Source organism: Aspergillus oryzae, chromosome 1, assembly GCF_000184455.2.
Source record: "Aspergillus oryzae RIB40 DNA, chromosome 1".
NCBI classification, from domain to species: Eukaryota; Fungi; Ascomycota; class Eurotiomycetes; order Eurotiales; family Aspergillaceae; genus Aspergillus; species Aspergillus oryzae.
In genome coordinates, this window is record NC_036435.1 from 1,174,477 (window position 1) to 1,192,972 (window position 18,496).

The 18,496-nt window shown below is 48.4% G+C and overlaps 4 protein-coding genes across 4 annotated transcripts; 3 read left to right on the forward strand and 1 right to left on the reverse strand.

Annotated features, from left to right (window-relative positions):
* Positions 1 to 6,977: 6,977 nt before the first annotated feature.
* AO090009000453 (HMG-box domain-containing protein) lies at positions 6,978 to 8,514 on the forward strand (the record flags this gene model as incomplete). The annotated part of the gene is made up of 4 exons (XM_023235307.1): positions 6,978 to 7,130; positions 7,185 to 7,244; positions 7,319 to 8,042; positions 8,240 to 8,514. 4 exons carry the CDS (start codon positions 6,978 to 6,980, stop codon positions 8,512 to 8,514), a joined length of 1,212 nt encoding a protein of 403 aa, XP_023088664.1.
* Positions 8,515 to 9,943: 1,429 nt separating this feature from the next.
* Positions 9,944 to 10,481, forward strand: AO090009000454 (DNA replication protein PSF1; the record flags this gene model as incomplete). The annotated part of the gene is made up of 2 exons (XM_001816861.3): positions 9,944 to 10,275; positions 10,388 to 10,481. 2 exons carry the CDS (start codon positions 9,944 to 9,946, stop codon positions 10,479 to 10,481), a joined length of 426 nt encoding a protein of 141 aa, XP_001816913.3.
* A 159-nt stretch (positions 10,482 to 10,640) lies between these two features.
* AO090009000455 (uncharacterized protein) lies at positions 10,641 to 12,301 on the reverse strand (the record flags this gene model as incomplete). Its single annotated transcript, XM_023235317.1, has 3 exons — positions 10,641 to 11,434; positions 11,520 to 11,831; positions 11,899 to 12,301. The coding sequence occupies 3 exons, from the start codon at positions 12,299 to 12,301 to the stop codon at positions 10,641 to 10,643; spliced, it is 1,509 nt and encodes a 502-aa protein (XP_023088665.1).
* Positions 12,302 to 14,254: 1,953 nt separating this feature from the next.
* On the forward strand, positions 14,255 to 17,751 carry AO090009000456 (sulfate transporter family protein; the record flags this gene model as incomplete). The annotated part of the gene is made up of 6 exons (XM_023235323.1): positions 14,255 to 14,489; positions 14,566 to 15,912; positions 15,960 to 16,159; positions 16,211 to 16,444; positions 16,493 to 17,670; positions 17,727 to 17,751. 6 exons carry the CDS (start codon positions 14,255 to 14,257, stop codon positions 17,749 to 17,751), a joined length of 3,219 nt encoding a protein of 1,072 aa, XP_023088666.1.
* Positions 17,752 to 18,496: the final 745 nt, after the last annotated feature.

Sequence of the window (18,496 nt, forward strand, 5' to 3'; positions counted from 1 at the left end):
GGCATGGACCGCTCACCACATGGGTCAGATAGCGATACAGGCTTAGTACTCCGTAGGAGGAAGCAACTTTTCCCTAAACTTGGCTATATTACGTGAATTAGCTTAACTTGTCTTATCTGCCGCCCCTGTCCAGGTACTGATCTTAACTAGGCCCATATCTGGTCCTATACATTGCCTGGGGTAGTGCCTCCTCCTCTACTAGTAAGTAGGAGGCAAAGGTTGGAATAGTCGCTATTCCGCGAGAAGACCTGTTCCTAAGAAGGTATCGGCCACCTGCTACTATGGCGAACGGGCTCCAGTTGTATACCTGAGGTCGCCGAACATTTGAACATCATGGACCAAAGTAGTAGGTAAGGTACCTTGGACTCGCTCTGTACGTAGAAACTATCAAGTGGATCCTCAGTCATATAGCCAATCGGTAAACGCCGTACGCGACACGCAGACCAATTGCAAAACGCGGCAGAAACAGACAAGCGCTCGCCATTGAGAGGGCGTATCGGTCGTGCCATATCATGAATTTGGCCCAATAAAAGACTCTCGGTGGAGTCGAAAAGGGCAGGTGATCGATATGGTCGACAGGGATGTTACTTATTATGGTTTAAGCAACTCACCCAAATCGAGGTTACTTTAGGGTACCTCGTCCTGGAGACTCTGGTTCAGTGGTGGATCGTAATGACAATACCAGTGGGGTATGGGATCCACCTGTACCAGTGTTCGACTTTGCGCGAATCCCTGCGTCAGTGCTCATGCCCATTCGCAAGGTCTAGACTGTGCGTTCTTGATTAGGGTCTGAACATATTGATATACTGGCCTGGGCGTATCTGTATTGTATCAGGTGATAGCTGTCCACCTCAACACGGGCACTCTCGTGGCTATACAGATTGGTACATACCTCTGGTGAACGCTCCCCTCTGTGCGACATGACGTCCGAGGAGTCGAGGTCCGTGGGACGACATATGCTCGGTGCATCTGTTTTGTGCTACTTGATGGTCTAATCAAAACTGCACCCTTCACGTCCGTCGAGCTTAGCGTTCTGTTACTGCGTGGCTACCTGGTTTCCGCCACGGACTCCATACCTAACGGTCCAAAACCAGCCGGAAATGCCCCACGCGGGGCATCCTTATTCGAACCAGTGACCTCATGCTGGAGTCAAACTGTTGGACAGTGCCGTGCAGGACCACAAATCACTACTGAAGCTGGTGAGCGGGGATGATCCTTACGAGCAAAACCTGCCTCCCGTGCGACATTTCGAGTTTAGTTGATGACGGACGCCCGACTTCCTGCTTGACAGTGGTACTGCATATCAGTTCATTGATCGAGTCAGCCAATATCCTTTGCCTCGGTATCCGATCCCTCCACGTTTACCTCACCTGTCCTGCTGTGTAAGTCCAGGATTAGCCAATCACCTCGATAACTCCAGTTGGGTTATTACTTGTCCCACATACCACTTGATTAGGTACTATACGTCCTACCATCAAGTATTAGTGGAATGTTAGTGAACATCATTAGAAATAGCCTCCAAGCCATGAAGTTTGTCGCCGAGTTTAGCGCGGGGAACACTGGATGCATGTAGTTTGCCCCATTGTGGACTTCTTTCGACCGACAATCCTTATGTATTGCACCACGTTTCGCGTCCAGCCTCTAGGAAGGTTGACAGTATAGTCACATCGCTGTGTTGGCCGGTGACACGGCACTTATAGGTATGCTTCTATGATCGGGGATAGATCTTGACAGCTGCATGACGGCCCCTAAGAAAGATCTCACCAATAATATGAACAGGTAATACCCACTGACAGCAATTGAATCACCTAGTAAGGGATCTAAGGAAGCAACATTTGCTCCCAGTCTGGGCCCCGCCGGTTCCTTCACAAGTCCAACGAAGTACTATGAAGCAATTGATTCGCAGCTGTAAGAAGGTTCGGGGGCCTCTATCTCACTTTTCACCAGATGGAAAGAGAGACAATACGCCACTGGCTTGCTGGGACACATTTAGTTGCTCTTCGAATACTTTGACTTTCTGCCGCATCCCCACTTGGACTTGAAATTCCATGGTTGGGACGGAAAGGTTCGTGTCCGAAGATAGTAATAGGCAGTAGTCCGTGCCGTCGAGATCGGCCCTACCATTCGCTTGATCTGCGGCGCACCATCATGACTAGCTCTTTCAACTCTTCATGTCCTCACCCTCTCGCGTGCTCCATGCTCTTTCATGTTGGCTATTGTCATGTCCAAAAATAAATTGACAATAAACAACACGCATGAAGATGTTATGAAACGTGCATGAGGCAGATAAAGAGGCGCAGTAAGCATAGAGTAGATATTCTTAGATACAATGCGGACTCCAGACATTATATCTCACAGTCTTAAGAACGCCCTCAATCTCAAGGTGAAACACGATGTCTATGTCGGTTGAGATCCTAAGGGTCAGTTCCAGTCACCCGACCAGATGTTCAGGTCCCTGGGGCGTTTGAAACGTGAACCTGGCCAGTCTGGACACCCCAAGAGGAGAGGCCCAAGTGAGAACACTGACGGATTTGGAAAGGTTGGCTTCTTGGCGTAAATCAAGCAAGTAATTTTCCAGAAGAAGATCGAACCGGGGGGGGGCTGTCCTGGAGGGGGTTAGTCGTTGCTCAGATCCCTGATGTTGATCCTTTGCTGTCATATTGAAAATATGCAGGTGACACCACGCTGCGAAGGAGAAGGTGCTAAGTCGGGTTACGCAACCCGTTTTGAGGCGACATGGTGTTGCTTTTGTTAATGGTCAAGCTCCCATGGTTTCACTAGAAGAGTCTGCAATCGTGATGAGATGGACGGGTTCAGTCTACAGCCTGGTCGAGATCGTGAATCAACCCAAGCGGTTGTGTCCACTTTCGCCGACTGCTCGCATACACTAGAACTCACCGAGTGAGACCACTCCGATAAGATAAGGTAATTCAACGTTTGTGTAGAAGCCAACGCAGCTTCCATTGGACTTCTATGGCTTCAGTGGACCAAAGGATCACTCCGAGGGAACAAAGAAATCGAACTCGAGCCCCTGCGGTTCCTGCGCAAGCCATCCCCCTCCGCCGAAGTCAATCCTCCCGCTTGACGGCGGTAGATCACCGTAGGGCACCAGGTAAGTTTGGTAACTTGCGCCTCCTTCCCATCCAGCGATGATCGTCATGATAGGGATCAATTGAGGACTAATCTAGAAGTAGGCGGTCAGCATTAGCTGCATTGGGCTCGTCGGTGTTGTCAAAAATAGCGACCGGTACACAAGTTGGGGAAAGGTTCTCAAGAACGAAAGAGAAGGGGGTTGGGAATACTAGTAGACGTTGTAGTTGCGTCCATTCCATCCCCAGACTTGCGTGATACTGTCCTACTATCAAGAAGTGACAACCTCGACGCACGTCAAAGCTGCGTGCGGCAGTCAAATCAAATCAATTGTAAATTAGTACGACACTTGTATGACCCTTCGCCACTCGCATCTGATCGGCGAAGGTAACCCATGATTTTAGCTGTGGGAAGTATCAAAAGCAATCATGAGAGAGATAGTCATAAACACTTGGTTGGTCCAACAGCCAACATGAACGCTGGAAAACATGGGGAGGCTTTGCCCCATGATCCCTGTCCTCACGTGATCAAAAAGTATCCAAAAGTTAGGAACGCCCATGGCGGTGCTTTACCCTATTTGTCTACGGTAGGAAAAGAAAATCTCATGAATCACCAATAGGCACCCAACCAACATCCACCTTTTTATGCCAAGGATACTATATACTAGTAGCATGCATAGTACTGGGGGTAAGGGGCGCGGGGATATGCAGATGAATTTGGGCTGGTCGAAGCTGTCATTTCTCTTGGGTCTAGCCCCAGTGGGAATATCAGCCTGTCGATCGCAGATAAAAGGCAGCACTAATCTAAAAACGGCAGGATAGTTAACCACGCTAAGTGTAAGGCTTGTACTGTGGTAAAAGTGAATTAATTACAGCGGGGCGATTGGCTGTGTCAGTGCGCTAGTAGCAGGCTCCCATGATCTACCTCCCAGGTCGACCAGTCTGAACGGGTCGGATACTTCGACCCGACCAATGGTCGAACCAATGAACGTGTAGTGACGCTGTTGTATGTGATCATACTACGTCTAGTACTTTTCCAAACCTGTACGTTAAGACAGGAAAGGTCGAGGCTTCAATCCATTCCATATTCCTTCTACTGGAAGCTAATTAGTATACAACCAAAACTCTCGACGGCACGGGCACACTTCCGAATAGGTAAGAAGTTAATTTAAGTTAAAGTGAGCTGAATCAGTGTCAGTAATTCTAACCAAGGTACCAATATCTCTTTTTCTGCGAGCTGCCCGTTCCCAGATGGGAACTATAGAGCGAGAGTATTTGGAATATCCAACGATCGATGATGCCTCCAGAAGATTTGACCAGATGCCTCCTTCTGCACACTGATTCATCTGATACCAATGAGGGCGAAATGAGAGACACGATGGGGAAATCGGTAAACCCCGTTTGGTCCCGTTTGGAACCATTTCAAACATGGAACTGCCAGCACCCGATCCGCTGAGCCCAACAGATTCTTCCTCATCGAGCTCTTCCCATGCGCACCGTCGATGCCATCCTTGTGATGGCAAGTCCGGCCTGGTAAGGTTCTTACTAGCGATGATCTACTGGTTCTACTGTGGAGAAAGCAGTACGGGATCACTCTCTGTGTACATATGGCGGGTACACACAACGTGCGGGAGGAATGATTAAGCAGGGTACCGTGGTTGTATTCGCACGATTTACTTCTCCATGAGTGTGCTTCCGATGGGTGAAGAGGCTGCTGTCCCGTCATCCTACTGTACATACTTTTTCGGTGAATGGGCTCCCATGGAACTCCTATATCGGCCTTTGATATACCCCAGGAGAAACTTTAATCACTCCTCTCTTCTGTCATCCAGACACAGAAAAGAAAGAGAGGCAGAATTGCTATACTGCTGAGATAGGCGGTAGTTCCAGACTAGTCTATCAGATCTCCGACTAGTGGAGAATCTGACAAGTTTGAAATTTAGACAGCGGAGTTGGACATGAAGAACGAATGAGTCAGGGAGATACATTTCTCGTCTTCCTGATTCGATGATGCTCCAGCGAGACCGGGGGATTCCAAATTGATCGACTTCCCGTGTCGCCATGAACATTCAATTATGATCAAATTGGTTTGTCACTCACACCTGATCGTTCCAAGTTCGATACGGGATGATAGGTCTACATTTCCGGCCAGGCCTGTCAGCCATCAGCCATCGCTCTAGGGATTTTCCCGCTGAATCGCGAACGGAGGTTGCTGGTTCTGTATAGGGTCACAGAAGATCTTACGATTGTAGGGAGGTAATGAATATCCTGATTCTCAAGGGCAAAAGGAGGATTTTTGTGCAACGATGCTTGGACGTTGGAGTGGCAGCGAACTCTATTGACCAACCCACCCTTCCACAGCTACGTACGACTAGTCCTGTTACTATTACTATTATACTTATGATTATTATTATTAGGAGTAAACCTCCGGAGAGAAGATAGTGTGCTGTCTAGTTCTAAAACGGTTCCTCCTGGCTTGATCTCTTCACCCGCATCCGGTAAAAGAATCTGCAACAACAGGAGCTTTTTCTTCTCTTTCAACCATTGCAAGATCTCCAACACAATTTCATGGATTCTGAATTTGGCACAAAGGGGGCAAAGAGCAGGAGGGGCTATTTTGGAACCACTGGTGTATCTAGTTTGCAGACAGAGACAATATAAAGAAGGAAACTGTGTGAGAAATGCGCACATAAGAAAGGAACGATTTCTATATTGAGGGTGAGGGACCAACATAATAGGGTCCCCATCCAATAAGATTTCAATTAAAAAATGAAGGAAAGAGAAAAGTAAGAATGGGAGAAAATAATCAAAAAAGACAGAAAAGAAAAAGAAAAAGAAAAAGAAAAAGAAGAAAAAAGCCCTCCCCCAATGTATCAACCACATCACCTGCACCCATGTCTCCTCAGGTCCCGACATACTGGAACAAAGGCCTCACCGTCACCACTTAGTGCGCAATCTGGAGATTGGAAAGTGGGAAATAATAAAAATAATATTAATAAAAGAAATTTCAAAAAATCAAACTAACACTGCCGCCGCCCACAGTGTACGTTACTATTCTGCGTCTTTTTTTATGTGTTTTATTTTTTTAAATAATAATTTATTTTTTGGTCCATTATTTTTTTTAAATTATTTTTATTCTCCTAATTTAGCTTGAGCCAGGGTTTCAGCCGCTATTCATGGCCTATGGCTAGCATCGACCACCATCCAGAACGGCTGTCTGCAACATCATGCGTCCCACTGATATCTTTCCCTTAACGTGCCGCTCTTGCCCCGTCCTATCCTTTACTTATATCGTGTGCTTTTCCTCTGTAGATCTCCAAGCGATAAAGCAATCATTCAATCCACTCTTGCCCTGGTGGCTTCATTCTCCTCCCTTCACATTTCACCCACGAACCCTCTCTCAATCACCGTCTTCCTCAATTCTATTCTTCTTTTGTCTCGGACTGTTCCCCTTTTCCCTTTCCACGGCTACCCCACTGATTAATCGTTAAAAGGGCTACAGGTCTCACTGCCTTGTCCCTTGCTTTCATACTCACTGGGATCTCCATTCCTATCCATTGAACGACTGCCAAACACGAGAGATTCTTCCCAAGTGGGCTACAAGTTCCTCTACATATTCACTGAATATCTCTCTACCTTTCGACTTGCTCTGCATTCTTCTGAAGGAATCTGTCCCTTCTCCTTCAGCAAGTTCCATCTACCCCGCTACTGATCTGGAGCACTGCTTCCGGATTTGAGCGGTACAACATTGGACAGACCAGAAAGAGACATCTGGCTCTGTCGCAACAATCACCTTGCAAAGTGGCTACACTGTTTTCCTGTCTTACTTCTAAGGGTGCCACCTTACTCTCCACCATCAAACACAATATAGGTGTAGCTACAGTGAGCATGGTTCGCGGCCAACTGCCATCTCCGCCTCACTCAGACGGACATCCCACTCCTGAACCTCACCGGGAAAGCTGCGGAATCATTCACCCATTATACGCACACGACGACATACTAGGAGCCGGAATGACCATGGACCATACACAGCAGGCTGTGGTAAGCATTCAGAACTGGAGTCACCACTTGTTGCGCCACGCTGACCTCTGCCAGGCTTTCGAATCATCAAATCCCCCCCGGTATCTTGCCAACAACGGTTATTTACAACAGCCGGTAAGCACTTCCTTTTACTGGAGTCTCCTAGTGGTCCTGTGTATCCGTTTGTTTTCAGGCTAATCCCTTCTTAGATGGCGGCCCATAGCATTCAAGTCAACACACCACCGTCTACCTCGGATGAGTGCATCGTCGCAGAGCGAACTTCATCTGCATGGCCTCAAAGATCTGCCAATCGAAAGGCAAAGAGCGGCAGAGGTAGCGGTGGTCGTAAGCCCAAAACACTGCATGCTGGAGATGGCCCTTCGTTACCCGGCCCGTTGAGCGAGTTGACCAAGCACCTGACCCATGTTCCCATCAGGGATATGGAAAGTTGGGTACATCGACCCATCGAGGTCCGTCGCCAGGAAGTCACCAAAAAGAATGGGAAAGTTGCCAGACCTATGAATTCCTTTATGCTCTACCGGTCAGCATATACCGAGAGAACCAAGAAGTGGCTGGGACAGAACAACCATCAAGTAGTGTCCGTGGCTGTGGGCCACAGCTGGAAGATGGAGCCACCAGAGATTCGCAATAAGTTTGAAGTCCTAGCGAACATCGAAAAGAAGAACCATGTCAAGGCGCACCCCGGATACAGGTTCTCTCCAAAGAAGGACCATCGAAGAGGTGATGACCGTCGCAACAGTCGCCTGGACCATACACCTGATTCTAGTCCTGGCTTGGGGCAGACGCCCCGTACCATGAGCACATCAGAAATGGAAAGCGGATGGGGCAGTCGTGACTCAACCCCTATAGGTTTTATGGAGCATGGCATGCCCGCTGGTTACCTCAGCTCTTCCTGGCAAACAACCAACCCCGGTAGGCCAGCCCCAGGCATGCTACCTCCCTCACCACCAGAACCAACCCAGTACCTCCAGCAATCGATCCATCAGAGCCTCCTGGGCTCCCATGTGGAAGATGTCCGCGTCAACAGAGTTGACATGCAAGATCTCCAATATTCTTCTTCAACGGCTTTGGCTGGCCTACCAGGTGCTACTCACCATGAACTTCTTCAGCCTCAGACCTCTGTCCCTGCACCGGGAGCCGGTGCCGATGGTCAGCTAGATCCACAGCTGCTCGGCTTCCAAGGCAACCCGAACAATGGGGGAGGGGGTCAACCCTACGGCAATACTCACTATCATCCCATCTGGCAAGACTCGCATGCAAGCAACAACTACGCTGCTGCCTCGTCGCTACCGCCGGCTACGGTACCCTATGTAGCTGGCGCGGCTTTCACGCCGGGTATGCAACCGATGGTGGATGGTCGCGAGGCATGGGAGCCAGGCCATGATGGGACCATGGACACCTCCGGTACCGAGTTTGAACATTGGATTAACCCTCAACCTGCTGCGTTTTAGGGATAACCAAGATCTATTTCGAGTCTGATGAATGTGATGAAAACGACGAGCTCGACGAACTTCCTAATGGAGATGTGCGTCGTCTTTGTTCTCGGATTGGCTCCCTGTTTAAATTGAACATCTTGATGCTGGAGTTCCAAGGCGTACAGATCTAAATGACTTAGTGATATCCCTTCTGGAGGCGGTTTCTTTGTTTCTAATATATTTTTTTTCTTAAGCTCGCCGATATTGATTCCCAAGGTGGCAAACTGTTGGTTCTGATTATGTATGATAGTTCTTTGTCAATCGTTCACTCGCATAGAGTTGCGCCGACTTTTGTGATTCAGAGATACCAATTCACTATCTAGTAAATACTATGTCATGTTTCTATGATTACTCCCTAAAAGCAATCGTGCTTATCTTGGTAAGATTGAGCTTTTAGCGGGGGTTCTCTGATGTTTGGTTTCAAAATGCACTCGAAGCATTGTCTCACGTGGAGTTGGCATAGTATCATTAGCAGTAATGACCATTTGGTATACAAGGAATATATTCTCTGCAGTAGAGACAGAACAGTTTAAAGATATAGTACTAGTAGTTACGTAGTAATCTCCCATGTCCGATTGCTAAGCTCCAGTCCTACGTCGATTTTCTAATTACAAATATTCATGCTACATCTATACTACACCCACACTCTTAGTATTTCCCCATCGAAAGTATCTTACGACAGCGAGCTAGCATTGGATTGTTGTACTCCGATAATTATAGAAGTCTTGGCAGACGCGAAGAAAGGTGCATCACGTGAACCGCGTTTTCTGGAGATAACGCCGCAGGAGGGTTGTTACTTTATACTCAACATTGATAATTTTTGATACCCAAGGCGATTAAAAAAAAGCTTCGTCGGAGAAATTCAGACGGATTGACACACGAGCCGCGTACGACTAACTCAACGCGCAACATCCAGAATCATACAACAACATCCGATCCAACATCCAACATCCAAGCCAAACCCAGCAACAATCTACTACACGCAGACTATACCCATAGCAACACCTCCCAAATAACCCCAAACGCCCATCACAATCTCCACCATGTACGGTGAACTCGGCAACAAACTAGTCCGTCAAACCCCGACCCCCAAACTACCCTCCCTCCACCAAACAACCTTCCCCACCACTAACAAAACCAACCCAGGTCCAACACGCCAAACGCACCCAATCCCTCGCCCACCTACCCCCCTACCAAACCGAACTGGTACGTTCCGTCGCCCGCGAAGTCCGCGACCTCGACCGTGATGTCAACCACCTCCTAACCCCCTTCTCCGGCTCCTTCGACCCCTCCCAACAGCCCGCAATCGCCTGCGCCCTCCTAGTCGACCACCTCTGCATGCGCCGCAACAAGCGCTGTCTCCTCGCGTACCACCGCGTGCGCACCGAGAAGCTCGAAGAGCTCTGCTGGACGGGCATCGACGTGCTTGAGCAGCAGGTGCCCCCGGCCGCGGAGGACGGTGCCCAGACTGTTGCGAGCTCGCAGAGCGGAAACCACAGCTCGTTGAGTCCCGAGGAGGAAGAGTATTTTCGGCAGTATAGTGATTTGTTGGCGGCTTATAAGGGGCAGTGGACTGATGTGGATCTTACGGGGGCGTTGGAACCGCCTAAGGATTTGTTTATTGATGTTAGGGTTCTTAAGGATGCGGGGGAGATTCAGACCGAGTATGGGTATGTTTCTTTTTCTTCTTTTTCTTTTTCCTTTTAACCTTTCGTTTCTTGTGACTTTGGGAAGAAGGGAAGACTAGTGGGGTGTGGGGGTTTGGTGCTGACTTCTTTATAGGGTGATTAATTTGACGAAAAATAGTCAATTGTATGTGCGGCAGGGGGATGTGGAACGATTGATTGCGCAGGGTTTCTTGGAGCGGTTGAGTTGATGGTATGTTCGTTTTTGCTTGGAATGATTGATTTGCGGATGTTTTCTATGTTCATGATACCCATGGAGAGTAAAAGTAGAGGAGTTCAGGCAGATCTGTGAGATTTATAGTTTCAAAAAAACACACGGGCTACTGCCACCCTTGTTATATACAGCCTTGTTAGATAGCGTCAGCCCATGCAGAGACATTGAGATGGAATGCCTCCAGAATGGCAGCCCTGGCAACCTCGTCATCAACCGCTGCCTTCTTCCTTTCATCCATAAGCACGCCCAACTCCCTAATACGCCGGGCCACCTCTCCCCACCCTACCCTCTGACCACCAGTCTCCTCTTTAGTCTCAATATCAGGAGCAACCAGCACATCCTTGAGCTTCCCACCCTCCTTCCGAATCACCCCATCAACAATAACAGTGTCAATGTCCCTAATAGAACTATGAAGCACAATGGCCGCAATTGGATCCCGATCCGCAGCAACCAGCAGACCAGGCGAAGTAGCATCATAAATAACAATATCCGCCTTCTTGCCCACCGCCAAACTCCCAATCTCGTTCTCCATGTTGATGCATCGAGCGCCGTGGATCGTTCCTAGATTGAAGACGTCCCTTACGCTGCTACCTACATTCTTGGCCCACTTACTGTGCGCTTCGAACTCCTCGTGTCGTCTTGCTCGTGCCCACTGCAGCACCGTCGACATCTGAGTCGGGATATACGATGTACAAACACTGTGGCAGTCAATTCCCAGGGATGATATTTGCTGGTACTCGGGATAAAGGCAGACCGGGTTGCCGTGGCCCATTTGGAGTTCAGTGATGGGCGTGCTAGAGATCTTCACGCCTTTGTCGCGGATTAGTTGGGTGTGTTCCGGTTTAGGGTTGGTGTTGTGGGATAGTAGGATGTCGGGGCCTAGGAGGCCATGAGAATCAAGGCGATTGGCCGCTGATGGGGCATCCGGACCTGTATATGCATTTAGTATAATCGTTCAAGGCCAGGGAAAGCGTCATGAAAGACATAGTGGAGTGGAGTTAGTCAAAGTACATACCTCCGAACGCGACGCCGTAAACTGAATGGGATGTGATGAGCTGCGCTCCGGCGCGACGGACTCGTCCGTATATTTCCTTCAAGATTTCCCCGGGGAGATAGAGCATATCGAAGGCGAATCCCAGCCGGACTCGTCCAGATGGGCCGAGTGGGTTCATAGCTGCGAGTTGGTCAAATGTTTCCATGACCCATGGTGCAAGTGGATCTGGGGCCATTTGGAACTTGGGACTCCATTGGGTTACCCTGGCAGTTGGACAGTACCCGAAGATTGACCTGACTCCGGAGGATATGGTTGCTCGGATAGCTTCTTTGGCTGCGATATGTCAGAACTATACAAATACGTGGACGATCATGTTATGCGATTAGTGGATGATACTTACAATGATCCGGTGTAATGTTGATATGAGCATGGTCCACTACAGTCGTCGTTCCACTGTCGATACACTCCAGCGCACCGGCTAACTGACCCCAAAATGTCTCGTCGGCTGATACGAAAGAACTGACGAAATTGCCGGTAGGGAAGTAATCGAAGAGGGTGTGGTTTGGGTGTGTGGCCTTCAGACAGGTTTGCCATACATGATGGTGTGTGTCGATGAACCCTGGCGAGACAATTTTGTCTGTACAATCTATGATAGTTGTGTCGGAGGATGGCGGCTCAATATTTTGGGCAATTTTAGTGATTTGCGAGTTCTCGATTAGAAGGTCATCTTTCGACGCATGAACGACGTCATTCGCGTCGTGGAGGAGAAGTGTGCCGTTTTTTAGAAGGATTGAGGTGACCATCTTGTATCAGATCCTATCTCTTGCTGGCTGGCTAGTGAAAAAGGTTTCGATTTCTTCCAAGGGGCACATCATTCATGATGAGTGACAGTATGCCTAAGGCCTCTTTATCAGCGAGGTCAGCATATGAAAGCGGGTATGATCCCGCGGGTATGATCCCAAATAGATGTGGTATTGAAGAGGATCTCAAGTTCGTATTCGTCGTGGCCACGGGGAAGCCCATGGGCTAGAGAATGAAGAGGTTGTCACTCCAGATCAAGGAAATAACAGGAATGATGAATTGGTTGTTAGAGGAACCAAAATAAGCTGAAATATGAGGTAACCACCAATGCCCCAAAAATGCCCGAATGCCAGTCGGTGGTCCCCATTGCAATTCTAATTATGCCTCTGGGCTCCTCCGATTGGGCGTACCAATTCCGTCGCAGTCCCCGCAGAAGCTGGACTGTGCTCTGACGGTCTCCAAGCTGGACATCTGTGAAGCGTTGCCCGTTTTCACTCTGGCATAATGGCGCACAGTTCACTAAAACCTTATCTAGTTTAATATTTGTGGAGAAATTTCCAGTCAGAACTAGCACCTGCAGTCAGAAGCTTACTCGGAGCATAGCCCTCACTTGTGTGCACATAGCCATCTTCATATAGCACTTTCAATGCTTCAAGAATTCGCTTTAACACATCTATGATCTTTCTTTGTTTTTTTCCTTTTTTTAAAAAAAAAAAAAAGTTCGAAGTGGTGACTAGACCGCTCTCAAGATGCTTCAGCACAATAGCAGACGGGTCTGCTAGTTCGAGTATCTCATCAGTCAAGGGACGCAAATGCTGTGTCTTAGGCTGGAATCTCCGAAGGACATCCCCAGAGATGGCGGGCGAATTTGATTACGACAGTCTGCCCCAATTTGTCACTGTGGCCAAGGAAATGTATGTAAGCACATTATTTGCTATTGTTTCGCGGTTTATGCGAGAATTTGAATTGGAACGCAAGGGCGTGTCAAAGAAATAAACATAGCGTGTACCTTCCCAGCCAAGTGAACTCGCCGAGTCGCTCAATAGATGTATATGTGTCAGGATAGGGTATCTTGAAGTCATTGGGACCCAAAGGGTTAGATAAGGAATGGATAGGCTATGGAGGCCGTAGCTCGCTTACTAGCTTTGGCTCGTTTCTCAACCAGACGATACATGACAACGTAATGTGGTGCAGCTAAAATCTGACCAGTGGCAAGTGAGTCATATCCATCATGTAATTGGTAGGATTTTGGTTACTCAACGGTTGAGCGTTAGAGAAGGTAAATCGGCAGATGCAGGAGTCGTTTAAGTGATAGTCGGGTCTAAAGATGCACGACAAGCACGGACCCCTTGCGACAACCTATTAAATCACATGTCAACCAAGTCCCACACGATGCCTGCATGCCTGAAGCTTAGGCTTGGGTCCAGAATCCAAATTGATTGATATGAAAGATGAAATCTCCGTAGTCGAATATTAATTTATGACAGCCATTACCTAATGTTATAGCAAGGATTCCCCATTGTACTATTCCGGATCAATCTAGTACGACGCTAAACCGCAAGGAGTGGACCCGACGATAAGTTCCTCTCGTGATAAGACTTTTCTTAGTCAAAGCTCTTTAGCCGATAACAGGGAATCCAATCATTTCCCCCTCCACCCATACTCCTCCTCTAAACTAACCTAGCACGACATACTACTGCTGGATGGCTTCTCAAATGCCTTTTCCTCCTCTCGTACATACTTTTTTGCGTCTTCGGTAGTCCAAATAATGTCAATTGCTTCCGTGGTCTGATTGACACTTGCGTCATTCAGGATCACCTTTTTCTCCGCACCCAGTCTTTTGGTCGTCCCCGAGCAACCAAGAGAAGGAAGAGTCAAAGACTCCCGGGACTTCCTGATCCTTGTAAAAGAATCAGGTCCTTCCAGCCGGTACTTACGCGATTCTGACGACCACGATGGGTGTCTTCCGTCCACGAGGCCGCAGCGACTCTCGCGTGTCCGGGCTACCTTTCCGCCGGTCTCCCTTTGTTGATGATGAGGCTCCAGATGCGATTGAGCCTCCTGTAGAACAGGCCAACAATGGTAGTCCTCCGAGAACACCTTTGGGGATCGAGTCCCTTGTATCTGGCGGGACAAGCCACAGGACGCCAAGTCGTTCATTCTACCACCGATCCTTCAACAGTACTGCAGGTGTGAAACTGGAACCTTCCCTCCAAACGCAATGGCTACCTTGGAGAATGTTTGACTGACTGACTGACTGTTAAAGATCCCGCTCGCTATTCGTCTCAAGGACTTCGAGAACAAACTGCAGAACTAGCTTCTTACGCGCTCTCCTTGAATGGAAGCTCACTCCCTGAAGAACGAAATACGCTGCCGCCGTCCCTCGATATCTTTCATCCGATCCAAGATACAGACCTCTCTTCATCACCCGCAGACACTGTAGTCACAGAAGCTCTAGACACCGAGCCACCCACTGGCCCTATCGCTAGCTCATCAGCATTAACTGAGATGATCCGTAACCCTTCCGACTCCTTGGACGGTGTCAATGGCCGGGGTAGTGCTCCAAAGTGGAGTGGACTTGGTGAAGGTGGTGCTTCCGTAGGAATCTCAGGCACGGCGTCCGGCATGCATGAAGCTCCTAGTACCGAACAGACATCTCTACTGCCCAAGTCACCCCATACAAAGCCCTTCCGTAGTTATGGGATCACCGAAGATGTTGAGAGTCAAGACACCATCAGGGAACGCAAACAGAATGCATTTCATAAGATGCTTTCGAGTTGTATGATTTGCTTCCAAGGGCTACTACATCCAAAATCATGGAATGGGCGGACGGTCTGGGAACAAGGTGTCATCTACCCTTTTAGTCTATTGCCTTCAGTATTCCTCGGTCTCTTGCTCAACATTCTTGACGCTCTATCATATGGAATGATTTTGTTCCCGCTGGGAGAGCCAATATTCTCTGATCTTGGGTCAGACGGTATCTCCATGTTCTACGTTAGTACCATCATCGCCCAGCTGGTTTTCTCATGTGGAGGGTCAATCTTCCGCGGCGGAGTTGGTAGCGAGATGATCGAAGTTGTTCCGTTCTTCCACCAGATGGCCTTCACAATTCTGGCACGTGTAGGCCAGGATAACCCAAGGTCTGTCATCGCAACTACTATTCTAGCATTCTCAGCCAGTTCGGTCTTAACAGGCTTGGTCTTTTTCTTGATGGGAACTTGCAAACTAGGCTCCCTCATCGGTTTCTTCCCCAGACACATTCTGATCGGGTGTATCGGTGGTGTGGGTTTTTTTCTCTTGATGACGGGTGTTGAGGTCTCCGCGAGACTACCTGGATCTCTCGAAATCACTATCCCTACTTTGGAGAAGCTTTCGCGTCCAGACACGGTACCCCTTTGGCTCGTACCATTACTACTTGCAATTGGTCTCCTTGTTCTGAAGCGTTTTGTGCGGTCTAACTTTCTGGTTGGTGGCTATTTCATTGCCGTCGCAGTCATATTTTACATCGTGAAGTTGAGTGCCAAGGTACCAATGGATACCTTACGCAAGAGTGGTTGGGTATTTGAAGCACCATCATCTAATAACCCATGGTGGCACTTCTATACACTCTATGGTGAGTTTGACTACAGATGATCGATGCAATATTTCTGACCGTGTTAGACTTCGCTGCCGTCGACTGGGCCGCCTTTCTTGATACCATCCCGGCGATGTTTGCGCTTACTTTCTTCGGAGTTCTTCATGTTCCCATCAACGTCCCAGCATTAGGTATCTCCACCGGCGAAGACAATCTGAACGTTGACCGTGAGCTTATGGCGCATGGTGTCACAAATGCACTATCAGGATTTTCTGGGAGTATACAGGTATGGTGATGTCCCCTCTGTAACAGTTGCCGTCATGCTAAACCTCCACAGAATTATCTTGTTTACACAAATAGTTTGCTTTTCATCGACAGTGGCGGAAATTCACGTCTCGCAGGTATTATGCTTGCGGCCGCTACCTTGGGGATCCTCCTTGTGGGGCCAGTAATAGTCGGATTCATTCCTGTCATGGTCGTGGGGGCACTCATTTTCCTACTGGGGATTGAGTTGATGGAGGAAGCGCTAGTTGACACGTGGGGAAAGTTACAGAGGCACGAATATATGACTGTAGGTACAATCTAGATTTTCCCACAGCACTCAGAACTAACTTGGCAGGTCGTCATCATTGTCGTCACTATGGGCGCTTGGGATTTTGTTGTTGGCATATTCGTCGGTATTATCCTAGCGTGTATGAGTTTCGTCGTTCAGACATCCCGTAAATCTGCCATTAGGGCGACATTTTCAGGCAAGATTGCTGGCTCAACTGTCCGGCGGCCTCCCATCCAACAGCGATTCTTACGAGAAGCAGGACAGCAGACGCTCATCATCAAGCTTGGTGGCTATCTATTTTTCGGAACAATTGTCGACGTCGAGAACACAATGAGAGGGCTGATTGAAGAGGAAGCTTTTAACAAACGTCCTATTCGATTTATTATTCTGGACTTCTCTCGTGTGTACGGCATCGACTTCTCTGCAGCAGAAGCCTTCACGCGTATCAATCGCATTCTGCGAAAGCGAAACGTGCTGATGACCATCTCAGGGCTGAACACCGGGGGAGATGTCGGCAGAAGTCTTCAAAATGTCGGGCTATTCGAGTCAGAAAATGGTGTGCAGATATTCGAAGACTTCAACTCTGCACTGGAATTTTGCGAGAATGATTATTTGAAGGTCTTCTACAGCCACCGTGAAGCGTTACTGAAGAGGAAGGATACGTCCTCAACGTTCCTAGAGGTGCCTGGGTCACACACCCAGCACCATCTTCACGAAAGTATCGTGAGCTCCCCTCGTCACCGACATCTCCAGCAAGCAGCTACTACGACGCTGCGTGAGGATGAGACAGCCGTGGTGCCTCCGACAGCTTGGGCTTCTATGCGACAGCCCCTACCACTTTTACTCCAAACATTCCAGGGGTTAACTTCGCGCAACGAGGATTTCTGGTTCCGGGCTTGTACATACTTTGTCCGTGACACCTACGCAGCTGGTACTGTATTGTTCCAGGAGGGCGACGTACCCAATGGCTTCTACTTGCTTGAATCCGGGATGCTTCGTGCGGAATATGAAATGCCACAGGGGCGGTATTTCGAGCTGATCGTAGCCGGACGGCCGTGCGGAGAATTGCCGTTCTTCAGCGAAACCCGACGAACGGCAACGGTCAAGGCGGAACAGGACTGTGTCGCCTGGCGTTTGACTACAGCCAAATGGCGAGATCTGAGGGAGCGGGAGCCCGAAATTGCCCGGGAACTGCTGACGGTTAGCCTGAAGCTGACCACTGAAAGAATGGACAGCATTACTTCGTAAGTGGTTTTCGCCTTATTCTGCCCTAAGATTAGGCAACACTAACCCGATCTAGTTATGTTCTTACTATGGCGGCTTAATGATGCCATCTTTCTGTTTGTCTAACTATGCATGCTTGGGTAGGTCAGGTGTACAAACTTTTTCGCATTTGTCGCATATTGTTGGTCATCATTTGAGCGTTATATTTAGCATTTGGCATATGTGATACGTGGATTTGTTGAAATATGATTGCACATACTTGTCTATATTCGGACACGTGCTTCTCAGGAGCTGATGACGCAGCTTCCACATGACAGGTGACAAGATAAGGAATAACGGGAACCCGTGACTTTTGTTGACCTATCTACTGCCTACAGGCTAGTGGATCTGAGGGAGATAGGACCATTCTCTATCTGTTTCAAGATTTCAGGTGGCTGATATGGAGATTGTTGCTGCGGGGTAGATTTAATTACCAGATATACTATGTACGGGGCTCTAAGATAGACGTCCGAAAGAGAAAATAGGAGATGGCGCAATCTTGATATCAGATTCCTTTAAAATGAGGTATGCCGTTATGTCAATGATCCCTTTATGATATAATGAGGGCCAATTTGCGGACAATATCGGAATACCACAGTACCTATGCTCCGTATGTACTGTACCTATGTGTGGAGTTACACTCTTCCCCCACCCATACTGCCGTACGGAGTAATCTTAGGAAAACTACAGATACATATACGTAACTAGCTAAATGTAGATGAGGGTTCATTGCCAAACAATGGAAAATTTTGATACACTCCAAAACGCCGCAATCCACCAGAAATACCTATAACGGTCCAGTATCGC